At 45.9% G+C, this 27,224-nt stretch overlaps 1 protein-coding gene across 1 annotated transcript in view; it reads left to right on the top strand.

Annotated features, from left to right (window-relative positions):
• The window catches only part of OTOGL (otogelin like), a 1,792,821-nt gene that overhangs the window by 417,325 nt on the left and 1,348,272 nt on the right, over window positions 1–27,224 (top strand). The window contains exon 12 of the mRNA XM_069629328.1: window positions 16,247–16,372. Within this exon, the coding sequence (XP_069485429.1) occupies window positions 16,247–16,372 (126 nt within the window). The remainder of the gene's footprint in view (window positions 1–16,246; window positions 16,373–27,224) is intronic.

The raw sequence follows: 27,224 nt of genomic DNA, 5'->3' as shown, positions 1-27,224 counted from the left end.
ATGCTTAACATGTGCTTGTGGATTAGCTTCGTTGGCAGAGGTAATCCTCTATACACAGGTCAACGAAGGACAAAGTCTCAGTACATGACCCTAACATTTGGCCTGCGGGCAGTTTGTATATTAACTTGTACACAGATGTCAAGACGGCCATGCTACATTCGAAACGACAATGTCCACCATCTTAGATCACAGGGTGACTTTAGAGAGAGAATCTAAAATGGCGGATGAACCTAAAATGGCGGCTAATACTGATCTAAGGTCAGGACCTTGCAACATAGATTTCTTAGCAGAGCGGCTGGGCTTAGGCCAATATATACAGTAAAGGTGGCACAATATGATTTCCCATTCGACAAAGGAAGTCCACGGATGTGGTCCCAATTCCAACATATCGGCTGGAATGGGCCTGGAAAGAGACATATGTTAAGATGGCAGATAAGTCATGTTTAATGTGACCTCTTTAACATTATTCATTTCTCTAATGAGGACAGCTGACAAAGACAGTAAATATTTCTCTGCCCAGTGAATATGGCAAATCTGCTAGAGTTTTGGCTATTGTTCCTCCTTGCGAGATAATGTAGATCAATGCAGTTGTATTGTCTGCCTGAAATTTCACAAGGTAACCTACATTGATGCAATTAATGCTTTTAGGGTTTGAAAAACACCCTACAGCTTTTTCCAGGTGGGTGATGTTTTTGGTTCCATGTGATATTAACGAATAAGTAAATAACAAAAACACCTCCCCCAAAATCCCCCTGTTTCCCTTTCTTTATAACCCCACCCCAATCACCTCCACACCCGTTTTAACCCCCTGCTCCACCCCCCATATATACATTTAAAAGAAATTTGGTATTTTGTTTGTAAAAACAATTTGTTAAAAATGTTTTTTGATATTCCCTATTCGGTGAAATCACTGGCTACCGATGTTTTCTGCTCCTGCCTGAGCTTTTTGGACTGGATTATTTTGATGCTGCCCAGAGTCCTGGCATGTGTAGTTATTATGGTCGACTGTGGTAGATTTAGTGAAGGTTTGAAGAAAGCAACCACTATTGCTGTTCTTTTTGGATTGAAATTGTGAGACATTTTGAATTTTTGGGGGCCTGGCTTCTAATTTCATGCAGAGGAGTTCAGAGAGGCCTCAGGCTGTGTTTCATCTAAGTTACCACGAATGGAGGAAGAGATATGCATTTTATTTGTGACTATTTTCGGTTGTGTTTAAAATTCACAAAGTTAATCCCTGTCATGTTTCTACAAATAAATGCAGGTGGTCTCTGAACATGCTGGATTGATCTTGCCTGGCATAGTCAGGGTCACTGGTTCTTTGGTTCTGATGGGGAAAGTTATGTTGCTGGCTGTAGAGTGGCTGTTATATTTTCTTTGCTCTTTAAATTGTGACTTCTGGAGAAATGTAAGTGACCTCTTGAAGAACGTCAAATGGAAAAAGTTATTTAAAGCATCCTTCCCTAACTTTCTCTTCCTTCTCAGAGCACCAATATGTTTAGATCACTGAATAACATCTGATTGGTCACCAAACAGCTTTGCGCCTCACAAGTGACTCTTAGGGGCTCCATTCATTTGACCTGTATCTGTGATCCAATAACCACAGCAGAAGCTTGCATGCCTAGGGAGAAAGACGTTTCTACATCTAAAGCCAAGTCCAAAATCAGCTCAGCTCATTTGCACATGGCCTTTAGTAATTCTTAGTATTCTGATTACTCATTGGTAGCTTTGCAGCGATTCTGGAAGATTGATAGCAGGGCCTCTGTAATATAGGTTGTGTACATGCTAGGCCACAGGTCATAGTGGGCATTTGCATAGTTTGTTATTAATTCCACCTCTAAATTTGTATCTACAGGAGACCTGGGGGTGCTTCCATAAGCAGACCTTGATGGCTTTCTAGCTAGGCTTGACAGGAGAGACTCAATCTGAACAGAATTCAGGATTGATTCATCTGCCCCCTACGAGAAAAAAAAGAATCAACATAATTCTGGACATAATGATCTTTCCACTCCCTTAGTATGTTAAGTTTTTTCAGAAAATATCAGGGGCATACCCAATTATAAGCTCTGCTGGTAATGCCTTATGTGGGGTTCACAAGATGAGTCCAACTCCGCCTGCCCATGTACGAAATTGAGGGGGGTTCTGATGTAGAGTTTGCATAGACTGTCCTCCCACTTCATTGTTATGAAGCTTGCTTCCTATGGATTGTGTCCTCCCATGGACTCCTCATCTTAAATATAGTCCTCCTGCTTTAAGACACTTTTTTGACAGCAATGCGCACCGTGAGGCATTGCTGTCAAGTCCGGACGTGACGTTGATATTAGTAGCTCACAATAACACAAATCGATGAACTCAGTGACTATGGGAAAACGGCCATGCTACTCCTCCCGGACCTGTTGGCGGCCTTCGACTTGGTGGACCATGAAGTCCTGTGCAAACACCTAGCCACGGCAGCCCACTTCTCTCGAAGGATGCATTAGCATGGGTTCAGTCCTTGCTCGACAATAGAACGATGCAAGTCTTCTTCCCCCTCGGCTGCGGCCAACCCTATCCAGACTACATGTGGCGTTCCACAAGGTTCTTGTGTATTGCCAACCATGTATAACATATTTACCAAGCTCCTATTTGACAAATTGGACAGATTGGGTGTCACCTACACGAATTACGCAGATCACACCCTGATCCTTATCACCTTTCAGGCAATTTTGACAAAGATACGGCCTTGATAAATAAAATATATCTCCTCATTCAGGCATGGATGGCATCCCATGAACTCTGCCTGAATGACGATAAAACAGAAATCTTAATTCTTGGATCAGCTACTAACCTAAATAAACTCAATTCCAATGATTCAGCCTTCAACATAGACGGAACCATTATCAATGTAGCTAAGGAAGTTAAAACCTTAGGCTTTTACCTCGACTCCACCCTGACCCTAAGGAAACAGGTAAACTCCATGCCGTCATCTACTGCCTACACCTGAAAACTCATCAGAGCCTGCAGACCATTCTTATCCAAAGCAAGTTGCATTATCCTCGCCAACGCTTTAATAATGTAAAAATTAGACTACTGTAACGCCCTATATTTAGGGGCCAACAAATGTATACTGGATAAAATTTAAATCCTACAAAAAATGCTCTAAGAACGGCCCAGAACATCCCTAACAGAGAACATATCTCCAAAATCAGAAGAGAACACCACTGGTTAAAGATTAACGACAGAATCCTACTCAAAGCAGTCTCCTTGACTTACAAATGCCTGAACAATACAACACCCCCATATTTGTCTGAGAGAATGGTTAGGAGGACTTCTACCCGCCCTACTAAAACGGCCAACTCCTTCTGTCTGGAGATACCTCGATATAAACAAAACAAATCTGGAGGAAGCAGCTTTCCGGTGAAAGCAGCCCAGTCTTGAAACGCACCACCTCCTGCACTCAGAGCTGGTCCATCCTACCTTAGCTTCAGGCGCAATACCTTGAGTTGGCTGCGTTCTAATGACATATGATCCACACGGGCCCTATCATCGATGTACATACCTGTATATATGCAATTTAATGTATCCTTCTGCCTCACTTTCTGGTATACTGCATGCCTCTGTATAGTAATTATTTTATTGTGTGCCTTTGTACTGCCTGCCTTTGTACTGTAACTATTTTATTGTGTAACCTAAGTCTTAAGTATTCTTGTACTATGTTGCGTCCAGTTAGCCATGGGTTCGGTGCGCCCTACAAATAAATAAACAAACAAACACCATGCCCCATGGCCTCAGTTCCTTTTTTTCACTTGCTCAGCGTGCTTCTCGCAACGACTTAACACCTCAAAAAAAATCTTCTGACATACTCAATAAAAGTATAACTTCTCCCTAGAATGTCTGCACTGAAACCATCCAGTTCTAAAAGATATGAGGATTGCAATGCCAAAATGTCACTAACGGATCCTAACAGGATATGTTTCTCGTTTCTCAGTATTGGCACAAAGTAGCTGACTGCAGCGCATGCCAATTGATAACACCCAAATTGGACGGCACTACACCTTCGAAAAGAAAATCGTCTGAGGGTAGAAGCTTCGAGGCAACTGAATGTTCCCTGGAGAGGCCTAAGAAGAGGACTAAAAATCACAGCATGAAGTCTCACTCATGAAGCAACACCGACCATTTCTCTTCATCTTCCGCAAAAAAGAACAGACACTCAACAATAGACTCTCCGCCTAACAAACAGTTATATTACCTCTTCCTTGGTAGAAAAATGGGAGGAATTCCATCTACAAATTATGTATTTTTTTTAAAAAATGGCCCCTTTGGTCTCTACTTTGGATCCAAAAAAGAAAAAACAGAACCCACTAAACCCGACAAAGCCGGAAGGGACTCTGATAAACACTCATTCCCTGTGCCAAAGTGCCCAGGCATGAAGTTGACCTAGAAGAATCTTCGAGCAGCGTCAACATCGTTGACCACTGCAATCCGTAGGCTTTTTTCAATTTTGCATCAGTACTGTGACGGATCAAGAGAAATGGTCACTTCTGCCCAAGGGGGAACCCCCCCGCTGAGGCTAGGGAGGTGAGCCCGCTCTGTAACACCCCCCACAGGGGTCCGGGCAAGTGGGAACTCACCAGGAGAGACTCCCCCTATGGGGACTCCTATTCCTGTGGTGAACCCCCCAAAGGACACCTCAAAATGGCCTACTTGGGAATATCAGACCCACAAAGCAATATGCAATATAAAAACTTGTTTGAAGAAATAACTACCACATGTTACTGTAAAAAAAAAACAGAACCTGCCACTTTAAATGAAATCCCCCTTTTAATTGGGACGAGGAGGTTGAAGTGGAGAGAGACGCCACAGCAAATGGAGGGAGAAAGACTTGAACATCAGCCAGGGGAGGCCCACGGCGATGTAACACCTGAGAGGGGAGGAGACTCTGCAACCAGCATAGCCGGTGAGTTTGGAAACAGCTCTGGTGCCAGAGCCTGGGCCCTGAACACGCAGAGTCCTTGTAGAAGGCAAGAGTGAGAAGCTGATGGTGGTGGTGTGACCACAAAGTCTTTGTGCTGGACCGGCGGTGCACAAAACGATGGCAAAACCACTAAGCAGTCTAAGCCGCATACACTCCGGATCCCACAGAAATGCTAATCCGCCCAGAAGGAGAATATGGAACGCGGGACACCAGAGTAACTAGAGAAGGAAAGGAAGCGAAGGAAACAGTGAACCCTGAGCGTACAGAAGTCAGGGTGATGTTGTCCCAGAGAATCCAGTGTATCAGTAAGAATGGGAGACCCGGGAAGCTGCCAGGGAATCGTTATGTTACTACTCATACACCTCCCAGTCAAATCAAAGTGAGCATAATCTCGAAATTGAGAGACTGGAATAATGGCAATGAGAGAAAGGCAAATGCAATACAGATTTAGAGAGAAACTACAACACATACACCTGGGGACAAAGGCAGATAGTTATATATGTCTAAAGACAGAGACTATAAAGAGAAAGAATACTATGAATTAAGAAGCAGAGAAGAGAATCCCAAGATGGAGAGTTGTAGAGGCCTATCACTACCATGGGAACAGGGTAAACCATCTCCTTTTTGTTGAGGGGAAGAGCAGAACCAAAGTAATCTCAAATTCATTAATACGGATCAAAGCGTTCATCCAAGGTCAAAGAACCCAATTGTTGAGAAGGAACAAAAGTATAATGAGATTTTGAAAGAATTATACAAACTGATTAAAGAAGAAACAAAAGACTATTTAAAAATCACCTATTAAGAAGAAACCAGAAGAAAAGATTTGTGAGCAGTTAAGCACCAGCAGAGGGGAGTCATTCTACTGTCTTTAGTTGTTAGAATAGTGATCAGGTCAGTTTTGGGTTAGTTTGGACTGTGGACATATTCTTTTGGATATTCAAAGACAACTGACAAGCACCTTAGTTAGTTTGATAGGTAGGGAACACCGCACAGCTATAGGGGAAGTTAGGCATTATCCTTATTCTTCAATAAATCCATCTTTGAAATGTTCTCCAACAGTTTGAGTTCTTCTTCTGACCCGCCACAGTACCCCCCTTGAAGGGCCCATCAATTTCAATTGCTAATCCAACCTCCACGTTGAGATATGCCCCACAGTCGAGAACATACTTCGTGAGGTCCTTAAAGAGCATCTTTGATGATGAGAGAGACCAAATACCATTTGGCATCGTGCCACTCAGATCCTCGAGCACTCTTGAGGAATTTATTTCAGAGGAAAGAGATGGTGGCAGCGTTACCATCCGAACTAAAAGATGCAAGTGAGCTTTCCTCCGAGAACGTATTCAATCAGCCTGACCCATACGCATATCCAAATTCCTCTTACAGGAACATCATGGATAAGGTGTCTGAAGCCTTAGTGTTGTGTCTCCCTGTAAACGATGTCACAAAGTATGATTTATCTTAGATAAGAACCCCCCAAAGGAACCAGTCCTTCCATTTTTTGCTGCAAGCAGGGACCCACTTTTAGAGCTGTTGAAGAAACCCACTCATTGGCAGCAACAAGTTGGTATGGAAGTATAGACCAGCCTTCAGAGACCCTGACTGCCTATAAAAGCAACCCAGTACTGACAGCCATGTGGCGTTAGATGTCACTTCAGGTACGGAAACCATTGCCTATCCATCCCAAACCAGAACTGAATTGCCTCCCAGTTTAGGTGGAGTGACCTTACATCTCATCTCTTGTGCAGGTAATGCATGGCCACCTTGTTGGCCATCATGATCAGGACAGTCTTCCCCTGTAACAAAGGCAAAAAGAGCCCTCAGCTCCAACAGGTATAGTTATCTTTATGCCGTGGACCCAAACTCACTTGCATCAGTTTGTTCAGGTGTGCGCCTCAGCCCTTCAAGGATGCACCCATAAACACAGTTACCTCCGACCATGGTTGCCAAGAAGGTTCTCCAGCCATCAAGTTATCTCCTTGTGCTTAGCTCAGGAGGCCCTGTGCAGGACCTGAAGGGGGTCCATCATGCTGCTTCAGAACTGTGACCGCTGAGCTCTGAGGGCCCACTGATGTGACCTCATTCTCATTCGGGTCTCTGGCCCCAAAAATATACAGGAGGACATGAGACCGAACAACTGTAAGAATTCTGGGTACAGCAATGTGTTGGGGTTATGGAATTTTGTGGTCATCTGCTGAATGTGCAGAGCCCTCAACTCGGGAGGGAAACCTTACCCGAGGAGGAGTCCAGGACCGCTCCTATGAACTTGAGCGTTTGTGAGGGTGTCACTTGAGACGTCTTGAAATTGAAGGATAAGTCCACTTTGTGTAAGAAGTGGCAGGTGCGACTGAAATTCTCCTGCCCTTGCACTGGGGAGCAGGATCTGATCATTCAATCATCCAGGCAAAGGAAGATGTGAATCTACTTATACTACAATAACTTGGCAATGACTCTTGGGGGGAAGGGAGGGAGCCTGAAAGGCAGAACTATAAACGGATATTGAGAACTGCTAACCATGAACGACGGGTACTTCCTGTGCTTGGGATGCATGGGCAGATGAAAGTAAGTGTCCTGGAAGTCAAGTGACACCAAGCTAATCTGGAGCTTTATGGCCTGGCGGATCTGCGAAATTGTTATGATCTAGAATTTGTCCTTCCTGAGGAACTTGTAGGTCACAGTTCCCTCTACTTTTTCAGTACCAGGAAATAAAGGGAATACCATCTCTGATTCCTTTCCGCTTGAGACACCCTTACTTTTGCAGCCTTTTTCAGCAGGAAAAGAATCTCCTACTGGAGTGGCGGATCTGGAGTAGGTGGGTGCAATTGGGAGCGTTAGAGAAAAGGGAGGCAATACTCCTGGGTCACGACTTGTCACACCCAGGCTTCTGAATTAATATGACATCACATTCTCTGGAATGTTGATCCAGATGCGCCCCACTGGAGTAGCGTATGAGAATTCCTCAAAGTGGTTTTGGTGTAGTTGCAGAACCGGACGAGATAGAGGAAGGTGTAGATTGATAGGACTTTCCCCTCTACCGCTTGCTGATCTTGCAAACATCCATTGCCCTTGTCTTCCAGGTGTTTGAGCTTTCCCTCTCTGGCTAAAGGAACTAAAATAGCAAAAGGGTCTTCCTCATCCAGCACTGCATGCATTGTGGGTTGAGCTAGATTTTGACACACCACTACCCCTAAGGGTTTTGCTGCTGCTTTTGATGCCGGCAGTTTCTCCTGACTATTGCCCGCCTTACGCACAAAAAGATTACTGCCATCAAAGGGCATGTCTGGGCATGTCTGGTAATCTCGCCTGGACAACTGGTGCAAAGCCAGGCCTTTCCTAGCCATGAAATTCTTCCTGACACCGAGCTTGTGCAGATGGCTCTACCTACATAATCAGCTGCATCTAAACCTGATTTCAGCGCTTGACACATTGCCTTCGTTCCAATCATCACAAAATGGGGCTCATTACGAGTTTGGTGGTATCTTGGTGGTAATACTGCCAGATTACAAGTGGTGTTGGCCGTGTTAGCCCTCATTCAATTGGGGGATTTCAGCAGAATTACTGTGGCAGTAATCCCGCTGGCAGTAATTCCGCCAAAATTTGGCAGAAAGGTGGCAGATTTACCTCCAGTTTATAGCTCGAGGTGAATCCTCCAACTTTCCGCCCAACTCATAGTTGGAGATATTGCAGCGGTAATGTTATTACCACCACATCTTTACTGCAACGTCCAACTCATAATGAGGCCTAATATTGGGCCTTATTATGAGTGAGTGGGTCCGGAAATACAGGTACCGGTAACAAGTTACTGGCAACCTTTCCAGACCGGATCACTACGAGTCTGCTGGTAGGGGCACTGAACTACCAGCAGTCCTGACCTGCTGGGAGTTCAGGCCCCTACCGGCAGGGTTTTCACTGAAGCACCGGCACCATTAGTAACAGTGCCGGTGCTTCAGTGTTCACATCCCCATGGAGTCCTATGCGACTCCATGGGAACTTACTGTACCGCCACCGCCTGTGATATCCCAGTAGCACAGGGATGTCAGGTGGTGTTGATGGTAATATGGGGGCAGTGTGTTACCGGTAACCTCGTAATGAGGCCCATATGTCTTTAATACCATCTCTCATTTCCCCTTCTGCGATGTGTTTTGCTGTCTCTGAAATCGCTGCCCATATGGTGTGGGTATATCTGGCTAATGCGCGTGTCCCGCTATTAGCTCTTAAGGCCATTCTCGCTGTGACAAAAAGGTTTTTTGAAAGTGCATCATATCTTTTGACATCCCTGTCCAGAAGTAGGGATGGAAAGGGATATCTGTGTCGGCAATTCACCTAGCTGGGATGGAGGGGACAATGCTGAATGCCCTGAGAAGGCAGGGCTCAGTCTCCTACGAGTGAGAGTTGTGTCAGGGCGTTTTTTTGGCAGATCGTCACAAGAACCCTTCAAGTGGATCTTTTCCATCCAGTTTCAATATAAGTGTAAGGAGTAAGGAAATTTCACCCTGGGGGATGCGTTTGCGGTGGACTGGAATTTCCACTTCTATATGCATTCCCACCGATCCCCATCATTCCTCAACTCCTCAGGAGACTGAGGAGGTTAGGACAAACATGACCCTGATTACTCTAGACTGGGCCAGGAGTTAACGGGACCCGACCTTCTGAACATGGTCTCGTCTTCCTCAAAGGTTGGACTTTACTCTCGCAAGAGGGAGACCTTTTTCACCTACCGAGCATCAACATCTTCCACCTTCATGCCTGGCTACTGAGAGGTTAGGATACAGATGGCCTCATTACAAGTCAGGCGGTAAGGGGTTAATGGCGCCGGCGCAGTTAACCCCGTACCGCCTAATTACGAGGTGCAATCGTGGGACCCGCTCTGGACGTCTGGTCAGACCAGACGTCCTTTGCGGGTCCTGCGAGGGGACCAGCATGCTAACAACGGGCCTGTCATTAACGGGCCCTTTGTTAGCATGCTCCCCATTCCCATTGAGCCCCATGGGGACTCAAATGGGAAGGGGGAATGGTCCGGGTCCGAGTTCCCTGAATGGGGAAATACTGGGACCTCCAAAGTCGGAATAGACCGGTATTTCCCCATTCAGGGACCACAGACCTGGTCCCAAGTTTGGAGGCAGGCATGCCCTTATTAAGATTAACAAGGGGGGTCCTGGGAGTCCCTCTGCCAGACATTAGTCTTGGTTACGAGGGAGTTACCCAGAGTCTTTAGCTCACTATCTTTCACAGAGAAAAAATATCCCAAACATATCAGTCTTTGTCCTGCCCTGGGGCAGTCCAGCACCGAAATGCTAGGCAATTCTCCTCTGAACAAGAGTACCAACAGAAACCCCAGACACGTGTTTCGGTCTGGTTGGACCTCATCAGTAGGGTGGATCTGTGCCTCTCTAAGAATAGTGAGCAAGGGGTCCACGTCTGGATTCCCCTAGTAATTTAGGGTGAGACCCAAAGTTACTTAAATATGCAAATTAACAAGGGGGGTCCTGGGAGTCCCTCTGCCAGACATTAGTCCTGGTTACGAGGGACTTACCCAGAGTCTTTAGCTCACTATCTTTCACAGAGAAGAAATATCCCAAACATATCAGTCTTTGTCCTGCCCTGGGGCAGTCCAGAGCCGAAATGCTAGGCAATTCTCCTCTGAACAAGAGTACCAACAGAAACCCCAGACACGTGTTTCGGTCTGGTTGGACCTCATCAGTAGGGTGAATCTGTGCCTCTCTAAGAATAGTGAGCAAATACCGGGACCTCCAAAGTCGGAATAGACTGGTATTTCCCCATTCAGGGACCACGGACATGGTCCCTAGTTTGGAGGCAGGCATGCCCTTATTAAGGGCATGGCTACCTCCAAACTCGTAATGAGGCCCAGAGACTTTGCCATCTCTGAAGATGTTTTGGAGGCGTGGCTTTCGGCCAGAAGGCAGGCAACAAAAGCTCTGTAGCGCTGCAGAAGAAAGTTTGCAGCTGGTACAGAGCCAAGGACTTGGATCCTTACCTCTGCAATCACCCTACAGTGCTATGTTTTCTTTTACTTCTTGTCCAACAGAAATAAATTAAAAATGGATAGTCAATGGATATTTAGCTGTCCTCTCCATTTTCAAGCACACACTGAGCAAGGCTTATATTTCGCAATGCCAATTGTGATCCCAATTTCTAAAAGTACTTATCACTACTCCTCACCCCCATCACCCCAACCTCTTTTGTGGTGCCAACCTGGTATCTAAATCTAGCACTGATTTAATCAATGGGACCGCCCTTTGAGCCACTACTTTACTGTCCACTTAGAGTCCTCACTTGGAAAACAATGGGCCTCATTATAAGTTTGCCGGTCTGGTCACAACGGTTCTGGTAAGCTTGCTGGTACCGTTGTTACCGGACCAGCAAACTACGAGTTCTGCTCGTGGCTGCCTTCCCGCCTGCCAGGTCTGACTTGGTGGGCGTGCCGGCACCCGCAAGCAGAGCATGTCAGATGCACCGGCACCATTGAATGGTGCCGGTGTTTCCGACATCCCCATTGAGCCCTATTGGGCTGAATGGGAATGGGGAGCATTTTTTTCTGCCGTCCACGAATGGACAATTGCTGGGTCCGGCAGGGCCATAATGAACCGGTAATTGCCCATTCGCAGGTGCTGGAAAAAATCACTATTTTGGCGCAGCCTGCCAGTTTTACTGGCAAGGCTAACGCCAAACTTATAATGAGGCCCAATATTTTTGACATTGGGCCTCATTACAAGTTTGCCGGTCTGTTAACAATGGTACCGGTAAGCTTGCTGGTACCGTTGTTAGCGGACCGGCAAACTACGAGTAATGCAAGCAGGTTCCTTTCAGCCCGCCAGGTCTGACCTGGCGCACTGAAAGGCACTTGCTCGCATATCTAGACAGATGCACCGGCACCATTCATGAGTGCAATGGGGATCTGCCGGGGCTGGAATGCCCCAGGAGATCCCCATTGCAGGGTGCCGGTAATTTTATGACTCCAGCGGCAGCCGTGCCGGTATTTACCGGCACATCTACTGCCCGACTCATAATGAGGCCCATTATATCTGCATGCAGAGTGAGTGAGCTACAGGCTCTTTCATGTAAATGTAGCTTCACAGTTTTTTCAAAGGATAAGTGTTAAGACGGATTTCTGAACTCTGTCCTGGTGGCGCAGAAGTTCAAAAGGCCAACCTAATTACTTGGAACAGGGTAACCTCTGGACAAGCCAGACCAATCAAGGTAGCGATCGCGGCGGTCAAGACTAGGTCTCAAGAGGGGTGAGGGTGACTGAAAGCCCGCAATGAGCACACAAAGCAAGAGCGCTTACAAACTACTCCAAACAGTTGTTATATCATAAATAGATACACATTTATTTTAAGGCCTTTAAAACAATGACCGTAGCGAGAAAATCACAATATCACAATATTAAACCAACACATACCATATCAACACAATATATATACAAATACACAGTCGCAAGCGTTTAAAGCACGAAATATGCAGTCCACCTGAAAGGAAAGGAAAACAGGCAGTGCAATAACGCTTTAGACTCAGTTCGCCTTCAGAGGCACCTAACTAGATGGAAGTCCGAGCCCTGCGAAGAGTGGAGCCTTGTGCTCAAAGTACCTGCCACGCCGGTGCCAACGGGCAAAAGGGGAAGCTCTTCGGAGGAAGTCAGGCAGTTCGGGTTAGTGCACAGCAAAAGGAGAACAGGTTCCGCAACTCAAGCGCAGCCTCCACAGCGGGCAGAAGCAGAGCGCGAGTACGGCCAAAAGGGTGCTGTTTTTACACAGCAGGGAAAAGCAATGGGATACTGCAGGAGGGCGACCAGATCCTAGCTAAACTACTCACCGGTCCCCGAAGCAAGCAGACCCAGGCTTCTCCACGTTAGTTTCAGCAGCTGGCAGGTTCAGAAGAGCAGGGAACGCCTCGTAGTCGTGTAGAGCAAAAAGACGTCCCAATCGACGAAACCAGCACAGTTTTGTTGCCGCAGCAGGACAACGGAGCGGCCGTGTGTATTCAAGTCAAATGTACACTCCTCCCTTCAGACTTGGGAACGCCAAGCGTACGAAGCGTGGGAGAGTGACCAGGACTCGAAATACAACACAACCTGGCGGCAGTTAGAGAGCAGGACTCCCTTGTAAGCTAGTCAGTCAACTGGATGGCCCAGAGACGCTTCCGAAGGCTTACTTGGCAGGAGATGATGAAGTCGCCGGGAATAGCTGTTCCTGCTATTCCAAAGGTCGAAGCACCAGTACAGGCCTTCTGGTTCGATCCAAGGAGGAAAGGGTTTCACAGGACGACAGCAGTGCAAAGGAGGATTCCTTCAGCGGGTCACCAGCGATTCCTCGGTCCAGCCTCTGGGTTGCAGGATACTTGGCTCCTGTATTCCTTCGTTCGTGAGAACTCAGGAGATCGACATGGCAGTGGTGTTTCCAGCTCCCTCTTATCCACGGTTCCCTTCGCGCCAAAACGGAGGGGAGCCAATGGGAGATCCGCTCATCAACACACATACCATACGTGGACCAATCACGGACCACGGTGGTCCCAGGCATTCACACCACCCTAGACTCTCTGGCACCCAGGATGTGTATTGGGACCAGACATCCCAGCCCACACCCTGGAGGCACACAAACGACATGTAGAAGCCCGCGAAAGCAACCACGTTTCGCGGGAAAGTACATGCCCAAATAAGGAAGGCCCCGGGTCGCCCGACCTGGGGAAGGTGAAGGGAGCAAGACGGTCAGTGGACAGGACAAAGGAGCCTCGTGGTCTGGCCATTTTGGGAGCCAGGCCACCATTTTGGATTCAGTGCGAAAAACGTGCTCAGAACGCCAAAAGGAGCTCAAAATAAACAAAACGATCGCTGCCACCATTCCAGTCCCTGAATGACTTGCACCGATCAAATACCATCCTAAAAGAGTATCTAGGGCCTGTAGAAGGCTAGAGACCCAAGAGAGATGTAACTTAGCTTACAGTGCCCTCTTGTGTCATGTTGCACTAAAGCCGCAACATGATAAAAGAAACTACGGGAAACAGCGTTCCCCGGTACTGACTGTCTTAAGGGCATGTCAGTTTCCCCGTAAGAAAAGGAGCGAAAGCCCAGAGGAGTGCGGCAGAAGGCTGTACTTCTCTGGCAAAGTCAAGAACAAGGTTAAAAACAATAGCAAAAAGTTTAGGGGTTGCCACATGGAAGGAAAATTACCTACAATTACGAAATCTTTCCTAACAATAAGGTCATGTTCAGGGTGTGTCCAACAATCCACCCTAAGGTGGAATCAGAGTTTCCCATTTCTCTAAAAATGTACATGCCAGTCTTCTACCCTCCTCCTCGCTCTTCAAAAGAGGAACAGAGGCTACCTAAGTTGGACCCTAAAAGACCCTTAAGCTTCTACATTTCGAAAACAAGTCATTTCAGAATTGTAGACCAAATCTTCCTTCGTTGGATACGATGGCACTAGACTAGGAAGCGTAGTGACAAAACAAACACCATTGAGATGGATAGTATTGTGCATCTCAGAATGTTACACCATGGCAGGAAAATACATCCCTGACACAATTAGAGCACAATCCACTACAGGAGTGACTCCATGTCAGCACCCCAAATAGAAATACCGACTATGCACATCTGTCAGGACACAGCGTGGTCTTCGCTACACACTTTTACAATACACTTGTGCATCGACACTCTGTCAGGTCAGGGCACCCGATCTGGTAGAACGGGCTTGCAAAAATGTTTGGTCTAACATCCAAATTGAAGTTTGCTCTTCCCTCCTCCTTAAAAATGGTACTGATATGGGAGTTTATCTCTGATGAGGAATTCATGGGAGGACACAATCCACTAGAGGACAACATTTCTTACCTCTGCTAATGTTCTTTCTGGTGGATGCACCTTGCATGGAGCTTCATAACCCTCCAACCCTGCCCCTCTAATAAAGAGCTCTCTCTTCTCTCTCTACCTCTCATTTAATATCTCTCTTGCAAAAAGCATTTTTTTGGGAACATGAATTCCCCAAGGTGGCTGAGTACTGAGAAAATTCGAACTGAGGTTATGGGGCGTGGTGCAAGCTACTTATGCTAATGCCGAAGTCATTACTGGCCTCAACGCCAATGCCACACGGCATCCCCTGCTGTCGAAAATGTATATGGGATCTGCTAAAGCACTAGTGATAAATCTAAGATGATGACTCTGTGGGAGGAACATCCATCATAAAGAACATTACCGGAGGTACGCACTTTGTTCTTTGAAGTGGAAAACAACTCGAAATGCCCCATGCCGATTTCAATATCAAGTACAAATACCAGACCACATAATTCTAGGGGATGCCGGACTTGTCAGATGTGTGAGCGTAATTTGTGTGGGAGGAGCTGGAACCTATGGATCGGAACAAGTGCTGTAAGAACGTTCATCTGGCATTTCTCAGCTAGAGCAGGAGAACCTGCCTCATAAAGTTGCTTAACCTGGGGCTATTGGTTACCAAAGCAAATGCACTAGAGAAACCTGGTTAACAGGGAGGGCTCTAAATCATGTGGGCCTTTCCTTTGACTGCGTTCTTGCTACATGCGGTAATGTTGTTTCACTTTCGCAGAGAATACTGGGAAGGATGCACATGGTTTGAAGTCATGCAGATCCTTTAGTTATTCCCCATTTTAGAGCCCTGTTGGATCGCATTGTCCAATGGCAATATTGGCCATATTGCTGCATTCTGTTGTTACTACATGTTGTAATATTGCCTGTGGTTATGGAGGAAATGTTCTTCATATGAAACCAGGCCGTTTTGACAAGTTTCAATTTTGAAACTTTAAATTGGGCGATGAAGTAAAGGTGATGGTAATTCCACTACGACCACTTTTTTTTTGCAAACGGTCATACTTTAATCAAGGTCCAAGGAGTGGTTCACCACTCTACATAAGCTTTTAGACAGGGGAGAGTGGGCGTCCTTATTCATGTGTGTTATAGTGGGGAGCAAAGACAGGCATCCAATGCTAATGTTGCTAATGAGCCAATAAGGAGGACACAGCAGCATAAAAGTAGACGCAGAATTTCAATTTTTCGTAGGGTTTGTGTCATATTCATGTGTATTAGCTTCGATGTTTAAAATGTTCCAGTGACAAGTAAAATGTCGAAATCAAAATTACAAACATTACAAAACATACTTTATATTTTCATAATGAATTACCAAGCATGCATTGGGGTTGGCTGAAGAAGAGTAAAGAATTAACATGCTCATCCTAATGTGAGTGATCATTTAGATATTGGAACACTTTTGTAAAACGAATACATACCTCTCTCTTGATTGTCCATTGTAAATATTTCAGCGGAGAAATGTGAAGACAATTTTGTTCACCGAGATTGCATTAGTTGTTGCCCACCGACCTGCACATTTGAAAAGGAGTGTCTTGGAAGCAACCTTCACTGTCTCGATGGTTGTTACTGCCCTGAGGGTAAGCGTGCAATTCCAATTAAACTGAACATGGCATCTCGTTCTTTTGTTATATTGAAATAGTATTAACATATCGTATTCTACCTTTGAGCACGTATATACTGCTTCCCGCTACACTTTTTAAACTGTACCTCCAAACGTTGCATTTTATGAATGAAAGCAGGTATGTGTGGCTCTTTAAAATATAGTGGATAGAGTCTGTTTTTACAGAGAAATGCTTCCTTAAAAAGAGAAACTCGGGAACAATAGCTTCCACATCACACGGGCCTATCATTGGCTCACATGTATTTGGTGAAGGAATAGAGGTGTGTGCACCAGTGCGTTTGCACCAATGCTTGCGTTGCCAGGAATGCAAAATCATAAAGGATTCTGGCCGTGTGTTATACAAATATGCTCCCGTAAATTCCTGTTTAAAGATAAGGCATGCCACTTTTACTCCTTACCTGCGATGAAAAATGAATACGCCGTTTAGCGGAAATGTCTTGCTACAAGATCATTACTAGTTTGGTGGTATCCTGGGCTGTAAATCCGCCCTGATTCCACCAGACTGTAATAAGGGCCTCATTACGAGTTTGGAGGTAGCCATGCCCTTAATAAGGCTGCCTTCAAACTCAGGTCCGGGTCCGTGGTCCCTGAATGGTGAAATACCAGGCCATTCCGACATTGGAGGGCCCAGTATTTCCCCATTCAGGGAACCCAGACCATCCCCATTCCCATTTGAGACCCATAGGGCTCAATAGGAATGGGGAGCACCTAACAACGGCCGTTAATGACGGGCCTGTTGTTAGCATGCTGGTCCCCTCGCGGAACCCGCAAAGGACGTCTGGTCTGACCAGACGTCCAGAGCGGGTCCGTGAGGGGACCTCGTAAGGCATTACGGGGTTAACGGCGCCGGCACCTTTACCGGCGCCGTTAACCCCTTACCTCACTTGTAATGAGGCCCTGAATCTCTTCCCGCCACTTGAATTACTGCTGGATTACAAATGGTGGGGACAGAGTTAATCCCCATTTTTCTAGAGTCCATTGGATTATATGGGCCTTTTTTGGCACAATTACTGTGGTGGTATTTCTGATGCTGTAATTCCACTGATTCTGCTGACTTTTCAGCGGTAAGTGTGCAGGATTTACCTCCTGCATGATGCGGGAGGTAAATCCCCCACTCCAGGGCCATACTCGTTGTATGACATTGTGGGAAAAGTGGCGGTAATTCCCTTACCGCTAATATTTTCCCACACTGCCATACTTGTAATCGGTAAAGTGTAACATTAATCTGACGTGAAAGAAGATATCACTGGGTTGTCCGACCATCACACTGAGTTAAGATAGTGTGCATAGGTCAGGCACAAAAGCACCACATAACACTACATTTATTTTGAATATCTTTAGGCGGCAGCAAGTTGCTGTACTGAGATCGAAACTGATACACTTTACTTTTTGAATTACAAATACACTACATTACAGTTCAGACCACATTTGTAATCATTTGTAATCAGAACCCATTGAAAAATCTTTTATTACCAAGTTATGGTTAGGCAAACATTCACAGCACTTCTGTCCACATGGATTGTCCTGCTCGTATTAGGGACTCAAGGTCACGGGAAATAGTAAATGATACTTTCTGAACTCCATTGTATTTCAAATGTCTGTTATTAAAGCAGAAAATAATTTTAGACACAGAATCGGTCTTCACCAGGTATTTGTATTTTGTTTATTTGTATAGGTTTTGAAAGAATTCACAAAATATTTCAAAGAACAATCCAACGGAGTTCAAGTGGGAAACGTAATCAAAATGAGTGCATGATCTATTATCGATCATATTGTCGCTACAGCGGGTAGTATACGTGGAAGAAATATAGGTATCCAATCAACTGGCCCCTAAAATAAATCTTCTCTAAGGAGTCATTAAAGTCGAAAACCAGTTTGATGATTTTTACCTCAGACTGTATTTCAAAAACGTTTTGAATATTCATAATATATTTTATGAGGCATGGAAAGGGAAGATGCACAGTTGGTTCACTGCGTCCTCTTGAAGTGAATGAGCCCGACTGGAGTGAGGATGGTGGATTGCGAGACTTCTAACCGATCCTTAGTCAGAGGTTAACTTGTCATGCAGACTTGGACCTTAACAGAGTCAAGGTACCCTTTATAGAGGGAGTTAGGAAATAAGGTATGGTTATGTCTTTTAGTGGGTCTACATGGCTCCTTGATAGTTCTTTGTAAGAAACCCCTAAGCTGAATGAAATGTCTCTTCTACTGCATGTAACGTGCACGTTTCGTAATGTGTGTGAAAAGGTAGATCTGGTTTACGATGAGAATGATCTGGATGCTACAGTCTCACACATTCCCTCTAACTCTAAAGACAGGGATGACAACCTTTCAACGTTTGCTTGCCAGACAGAGAAACGTACACTCCTAATGGAAATGGTTCTAGATTGGGAAACGTCATTTTAATAAGTACAAAACCTCGGTAGAGAGGACCACTATTCATTTTTCTGAAAATGCTTCTGTCTGTTTTTTGATGGCATATGTGATACCAGCAAACAGCAGTTTTCCAGTGGCCCAGTAGGTTCTATGCTTTGGGATGTAGAGGGGTTATGGAGTACAACATGTAAAAGAACTGCTTAGTCTGAAATTTCTAATCATCTGCTTTAATTGCATGTATTCGGCAGGGCTGTTGGGATAAAGATGTGTTCTTTGACTAGGAGGGCATCCACTGAAGTTGTGAGTGCATGGTCCGATGTATTACAAAAATTGGAGCTTCATGTGGGTGATATGGTCAGTCTTGCCATTCGTATTTCCTCTGAAGCATTTAATTGCCTGTCCTCCTCACCCCATTCACCACAACCGAGATTAAAGCTCTACCTTTCAGACTAAACAATTGTCATTAAAATAAGAGCTTTAACATAATATCTTCAAATATGGTCTTTGAATGAGGGTCTGTAATGCTTTTCAATGGAGATGAAATTGCTCTACCTTTCAGACTAAACAATTGTCATTAAAATAAGAGCTTTAACATAAGATCTTCAAATATGGCCTTTGAATGAGGGTCTGTAATGCTTTTCAATGGAGATGAAATTTGAGGAGGGATACACAGTTGTTTGGTTATTGAATCCCTCTCCTTCCCTGTCCCTAGCCATGCTAACCACTTGGCTAATCCCAGACATTCCTGCCCATCTCAGAACTCTTTGAGCCCTGAGCTCTTCCATGGAGGCAGCCATTGTGGATGACTGTGTTACGCAGAATCCTGTGCAGTTCCCTTGGGGAACACTGCAAAATGATTAAGACTACAGGAGTAAGCAGTAAACCCAATTGGTAGCAGTCTGCACCACCCAGATTTACCTGGTAGCTGTGGCTGAGCAGTCAGACATCTCTCAAGAAGAGTAGGGCAGTATATAGAGGATACACAATAGGGCTAAAAACACAGTAGAGCAAAAAACACTGACCAGCGCTTTGTATAAAAAGTATGTAATTATTTATTTAAAACACACTTTAGGCAATATACTAGCACTCTAAATCAAAAGCAAGTTAAAAACACAGTCAGGTAAAGTATACACACCTCCCTTAATAACTATTAGACAAGTCAGAATTAAAACACCACGATTTGTTAAACAGAGGTGAGCGCATAACCTGATGGCACTCCAATAGTTCAGTTAAAGGGAGAGAAAAAGGCAGAGCATAGAAATAAAATTGGTCCCAACACTTTTAGGAGTTCTCAGCAAGGGAATAAAGGCAATATAGACTGTAGACCCAAAGTTCATAGGCCAGGACCACTTAAAAGGGAGCAAAGCGAAATGTGCCCAGGATCGCACAGTTTAAAAATGCACTAAAAGTCTTTGCAGAATGTTCAAAAGAGGGTGGGGCAATTCAAGAAGGTAAAGTTAGGAGGTCTGGGGCCAACCCAGTTAGCAAGCCAATTATTTAAGGGTCACCTTGGGCAAACCGAAGAAAGGGAGGCCAGGCAGGACACAGTACCTTAAACAGAGAGGAAGCTCCAGCGGGGGCAGTTGTTCCTGGCAGTGGTTGCAGTTCATTGTTTCGACCAGGGGAAGAGAGGCTCTCGTTGAGGAGGAAACCTGGAGTCGTTGCACTGCACAGGGATGAAACCAGCTGTGGAGTTTGTCAATAAAAGGAGCGTTCCTTTTATTTGCGGTAAAAGTGGTGAAGCTTGGCTATCCGGCCGCCGGGGGGCTTGGCATGGGCGATTCGACCAAGAGACATCTTTGGAAGGCGAAAAAGGGCAAACTGGTTGGTCCCACCAGCTCAGAGGAAGAAGACTCGTCCAGCAGAAGATCTTCTCTTGTCGTCGGGAAAGTGGTGAGATAGTTGCATCAGGGCTTCACCGGTGGTGTCGTCGTTGCAGATGGCTCAGCTTCTTCCCTCTTCGGATTCTTAGGTCCTGTGGCGACTTCTAAAGTTCCAGTCCCAAAGGCCCTGCTTTTATGCAGAAAAACCCCCATTCATCAGCCTAGCTGTCAATCACACATGCTAAGTGGTGAGCCGGGCGGCTAACCACTGGGCCAATCAAAGTAGAGTGCGACTTGGGTTGCCGAGGCAACGCAGTCCAGGGTGCCAATTCCCCCCTCCACCCCTCCTGTGGAACCCAGACAGAGTGGCACCATTTGGAGGGCTTCTGTGCAGAAGCCCGCCAAAATAGTGGAACAAAGGGCTCGACCTTGGTCAGAGTTACAGAGACGGACAGAAACGCCATTTTAGAAAAGAGTTCTGGCAAAAAGACCCAACCAGGGATTTGATATTAAATAAATAAACCAGCGGTATCTTTAACATTGCACCAAAAAGTGGTGCGTTTAAAATCAATGGGAAAATCCCATAGAGAATATTCCGGTGGAATATTTCGCGTGGTAACCACTGCCACCAGCCAGAACTCGGCAAGGGGGGACTGGACAGTGCCCCCTTGAAAACAGACCCAGGGGCAATATAATTAACCCCTTCCAGTACTTCCACAATATGATGGTTTGTACTGGTTCTGTTAATAATTTAAGACTAGTAAAGTCAATGGTGACTTTACATGCCCTTGGAGACAGTAGTCAGTCCCAGGGTATGGAGTCTATGTTTGGGGGTCACTATGACACCCCTGTGTTACTGCACTGAGGGTGCTGTGTAACACATACACCAAAACAGATGATACCCTATGGAGTAAAAGACACCATAGCCCAAAATCACATAAATAGTCAGAGACATATCTCAAATCATGCCTAAGAGTGGGAGTAAAAGAGTCTCACTCTTAGCAGGAGAAAAAAACAAACCCCAAAAATCCAGCAAAGCTGCTGGGGGACTCACTAGGTTTGGGAAATTAGCCCTATAAGAGAATTCTCCCTAACAGACTGTCTCTAAGGAAGCTCTCTGGAAACAAGCCAAAACTAGTGGCCATCTTTAAATGGGAAAAATACCATGCATCATCCAAATAAAATCATACATTGTTTGAAATAGCGAAAGTAATTTGTATTTTGGGAGCTTGCTTTGTTTTGTTTTGAATTGCAGTGAGATGAGGGCTAGTTTATTGTGAAATCATATTAAATTCACCATTCAAGTATAGTACTCTTGAACCCATCTTCCAGTGATAATGCACTACAGTTAAACTGTTTCATTTTTGCCAGCCTTCTTGTGCATTTCATGTAGAAGCAGGAATCCATTCACCTCGTTTCCTAAAAGCATGAGAACACAAAGCTACCGGCACGGCTGTCACTCTAGGACGATGTGCTCACGATCTGCCAGTATCACAACAGCTCAGGTCTCCAACCCATTCACGTTTCCCAATAAATAAAAGGGGGTTTAAGAAAGTAAAGGAAAGCGGTCGAGACTTGGGCTGCCTCCCATTGGAGCATTCCCAAGTCCCCACAGCTTGTAGTTGCCAGGGAATTGCTGCAGTCAAGCCGCATGGCTCCACAGGGGGACTACAAACTTCCCATGTGACTTCACCAACTCAACACATTGGGCCTCATTACGGGTTTGCCGGTAGTCGGGCATGTAACAAAGGCACGGCTGCCGCCGAAGCCGTGATTTTACCGGCACCCGCGAATGGGCATTTACTGGGTCATGCCGAGTTCGGCGGACCCGGTAATTGCCCATTCGCGGGTGCCGGCAATAAGGGACTCCCCATTTGGCCCCATAGGGCTGAATGGGAATGGGGAGCTCGGATGCACCGGCACCGTTCATAACGGTGCATCCACGAGTTGTGCATACACCAGGTCGGACCTGGCGGGCAGAGCAAGACCTGCGAGCACGACTCGTAGTATGGCGGTACGGTAGCAATGGTGCCGGTAGCGATACCAGCGCCGTTGTTGCCTTACCACCATACTTATAATGAGGCCCAATTGCCTTTGAAAGAAGGTCGATTTGGCACTGCGATTTGTGGATTTCAGGATCTTTCTGTGAGACACTTCACTTTTTGGGCATTGGCTGGAATGATTCGGTAACTGCTCAGTGAATAGGCGGCGCCTTCACCCGCAGGGACCAGGTATTTTGTGTATTTTCACCTGTGGAGCAGCTCCACGCCTCTGCCAGGGGCGCTCCCTATCATGCATGGGTCATTCAGACACGCACACAGAAGGGGGGTACGGGCGGAACGCCAGGGAGAGTACCTTGTTAGTATTTCCGTGGAGAGGGTGAATGAACATGCCATTTAGCTGCTTGTTCTTTTCCTGACATTTCAATGTACGAGGTTGCCTTTGACCTGTTTAATAATTGCATAATGTAATTTCCATGTCATGTATTTCCTGGGAACTTTCATTTAGTTAAGGCACGAAGGTGGTATGTGGCAATTAACATATTGGGCCAAACACCATTTTGCTGTTTAAAAAAAGTAAACGTGAACCCGCAGTCATTATAACACCCAGACATTTTCCCGATGTAGATGAATAGTGCTTAGAAGCACCTGTTTATGGAATTTGCTATTTCTTTAAGGGGCTGCACCCAAAGACGTCCAAGCGCCTCACCTGTCTGATGGCATCTCCTGAATGGAGGTATGTCCCCAGGGAGGCGCCGCTGGCCAGAATGCTAAGAAATAAATGTTGGATTATTACACTCATGCCAGGCAGCGGGATGTGTTTCTCATTCTAATAGAATAACTTTCCTTGCATAAAATATTGTAATATCAGTTTTGCAAATAATTGGACTAGGTGACCTGTTCCTGCTACATCAAAGTGCCCCCCCATCTACCCAACCTCTCTCTCATATCATTAATTGAATCGCTTTTGTGTTCTACCACCACCTTGAAATGTGGAAGCAGTCGTTTTCTGAACGCACTGCTGAAGCACCTAGAAGCAATTCAGTTGTGTGTAAACGATCGCGCTGTCCCCGGGACAGTGATGATAGTAGTTCCAGCGTGACCACCACGCTCCCAATAACATGGCGCAAAAGAGCAGCCAGGTGTGCGATGGTCCCTTGGCCTGGTTCAATGGGTCATCAGTGTTACATTTTTCCTCCATGTCCACATTACAACTAGATTGCCTCTGACAGTTCATTGACCTGACTTACTTACAGTTCCACAGGCAAACCATCCAGCTTCAGTGGGTTCAAACGGGGACACCCACCGCTTTCTGCATTGTAGTGTGCTGCCTGAGAGTGGACTCAAGGCTACCGACCGTACATGTTCTACAGCTGAGCAAATATGACTTGCCTATCTTCAAACGTCCTGAAGTGAAAAATTGGCACATTGGCGTTAAATTCGCACTAATTATGTCTCATCTGCTCCAGGGGTTTGCATTTGTAATTGTAAGAATGTACAGGCTCGGCCACGGTTCTCTTACTCTGTGGATTATGGTTAGGGAGTTAGATGGCTTTTGATATATATATATATTAAGCAAACTCTGTGTAGAGATATCGCTGGACTCGCATACCCTCGAGATCTCGCGAGAACCAGGAAGTGAAAGCTCCTGAGAGCGCGAAGCGCCAGAAGCCCGACCAGAGGGCACAGAGCAGGTTCAGCACCCGGTGCTGCTCTTTAGAACTGACATCCCTTCCTACAAAGACATTATTAAGCCTGTACCATTCAGCAGTGTTGTGAGGGCCTGTTGCCCTAGAACTCATGGACAATTGTGTATGCTGTGTTCGACAAGTTGATTACAGAACTACAATAAAGGGGTTCAACCAGCCACTGCAAAGTCTCCTGTGCATCTTTATACAACATAATTGGCGACGAGGATCTGGACTTGAACTCACGCTGCGCCATGCAAGGAGCAACTCCTCCGCCGGTGTTCCTTCAAACGCCAGGTAGGCCTGCCATCCCATGGCCACAATGGCAACCCCTATTCACTACTTACTTGGAAGCTTTAGGCGGTGCAGGCTACACGGCGGCAAGGCGCTGGCTAGGCGCTGAGCTATGCTATTGAAAGCATTAGGCGTGGAGGGCCAACACGTGTTTGCAAGCCTCTCGCCCGAACCAGTGGCCGGTGATGATGACGATGTGTTTAAGGATGCGGTTAGGAGAATCGTCAAACGATTTGACAGCAAGGAGAACATCGTCCTGCACAGAATAGGGTTTTACAGCCGAAAACAGGAATCGTCCGAACCAGTTGACGACTACATGACCAAACTACGCGAATTAGTTGCACGGTGCAATTTTGGAAATAACGCTGAAGGACTCATCTGTGATATGCTAACGGTACATACCAACAGCAGGAATGTGCAAGACAAATTCATTGTTGAATAAGAGTCACTGCTGGAAAAGGCCGTCGAGATCGTGAGGGTGTTAGAAGAGACCGTAGGAAGAAGGAATGAATATGCAGGCAGACCCAGCCCTGCAGAAGTACAAGCTATAGCCTTCTGGACCAAGAAAGAGAAATCTGTCGCTGACGCCAAAGACGGGAAGTGGGGAAGAAAAGAACCATTGAAATGCCACAGATGCACCAGCACCAAAAACTTAGCCTTTGACAAGGAATGTCCCGCAAGAGACAAAGAATGCTCAGTGTGCAAAAAGATTGGACACTCACTCTGTGATGTTAAGTTTGAGTTTGCTCTTCTAGTTCATTTGTGTACGTGATTTGCTAGTTGAAATGCAATGATGGCCATGTAAGCACCCTGCCCAAGGCTGGATGCTACCAGTTTACATACATGCAAACACAGCCCCATGTCATCCGTAAGGTCTTATCAAGCCCCGTTTTTTGTTTGGGCTATTAGGTAGCGCTTGGGCCACCTATAATCAAAACCTTTGCATTAGAGTACAGATAGGGAGAAGTGGCAGATGAGGAGGGACACACAGCTTGTAGGTGTTGTTTGGTTATTTGCCCACCCGTTCGCTGCCCATGGGCATGCTAATCCCTATTTGCATTCCAACCTGGTTCCTGCCCCTTTACATTCAAAACACCTCCACACATGGAATGTTTGTGCTGGCTTTACAAGCCTTACCTTCAAACTTTGCACTCGAAGTGCCTGACAGAGTTTTTTCAAAGCAGTCTTCTGGTCAGTGCTATTAGATGCCCAGGTACTCACACCATTTTGCACATGCTACCATCAATGGCCATTTAATACACTATGGCTGTGCCTGGCAAGTACCCTTTCCCATGCCTACACAAAAGCCCAAACAGTTGGCATTGCCAATGCTTGTTTACTTTGAATGCAGTAGAGTTGCCTGTCTTCAGGATGTAGTTCATCTCTTTAACAACTACTGTGACAAGGAAGAGCGTGACCTGGCATGTGAAGAGTAATGTGGGAATTTTCTTCTATCTGTCAGGTTTTGACTCTGATAAAAGGGACCAAAGGAGTAGTATTATGCTAATATCTCTGTGTTCGACTTCAAAAATGTCAATGGCAGGTTTCATATGGTCGGATCATAAAGACCTTCATGTTTTAGTTCAGTGAACCTCCACTATAAGAAGTGTTGGAAAAGGAGGGGGCGTGGCTTGGAGCCATGGCGCGAGGCATGGCTTTTTACTAGCTCCCGGCACAGAGCCCGCCACGACTGCATTTACGCCAGCAAATCCACCCGACTGATCTCCCCAGGAAGTGAAACGAGAGGGCAAGGCATGAAGCACATCCTGGTAAAAGCAGGCTCTCTTGATGGCCCCGATCACACTAAACGGAGGAGGGCATGCGGCCAGGGAGGAGCAGTAAAGATGCAAAATGGCGGCCTCTGTTAGGGAGAATTCTCTGTAAAGGCTAATTTCCCAAACCTAGTGAGTCCCCCAGCGGCTTTGCTGGATTTTTGGGGTTTATTTTTTCTCCTGCTAAGAGTGAGACTCTTTTCCTCCCACTCTTAGACATGATTTAAGGTGTTCCTTTGACTTTCTTTGTATGTGTTCTATGGGCTATGGGGTCCTTTTCCCCATAGGGTTTCATGTGTTTTTGATATGTGGGTTACACAGCACCCTCCGTGCAGTAACCCAGGGGTGTCGTAGCGACCCCCAAACATAGACTCCATACCCTGGGACTGACTACTGTCTCCCAGGGCATGTAAAGTCACCATTGGCTTTACGAGTCTCAAATTGTGAACAGAACCAGTACAAACCATCATATTGTGGATGTACTGGTCGGGGCAATTCGATTGTCCCAGGGTCTGTTGTTCGAGGAGGCACTGTCCAGTCCCCTCCGACCGAGTTTTGGCTGGTGGCAGTGGATACTACTTTTTATATTCGACCGCGAATACATTCCTATGGGATTTTTCCATTGTTCTAGGCTACCACTTTTTAAAATAGCCTCGAACATACCGCCGGTTTATTAAATTAATATAAATTCACTGGTTGGTATTTTTTGCCGAAACTTGGTTCCAAAATGGCGTTTGTGTTCGCTTCTGTGACTCCAACCCAAGTCGAGCCCTTTGTTCCACTTTTTGGTGGGCTTCTCCACAGAAGCCTCCAAAAGTGGTGCCACTCTGTCTGGCTACCACAGGGGGTGTGGGA

Source organism: Ambystoma mexicanum, chromosome 12 (genome assembly GCF_040938575.1).
Source record: "Ambystoma mexicanum isolate Mex_15411 chromosome 12, UKY_AmexF1_1, whole genome shotgun sequence".
In the NCBI taxonomy this organism is placed as follows: Eukaryota; Metazoa; Chordata; class Amphibia; order Caudata; family Ambystomatidae; genus Ambystoma; species Ambystoma mexicanum.
Note: the sequence above shows the minus strand (reverse complement) of the source record. Positions and strands in the feature narration are given on the sequence as shown.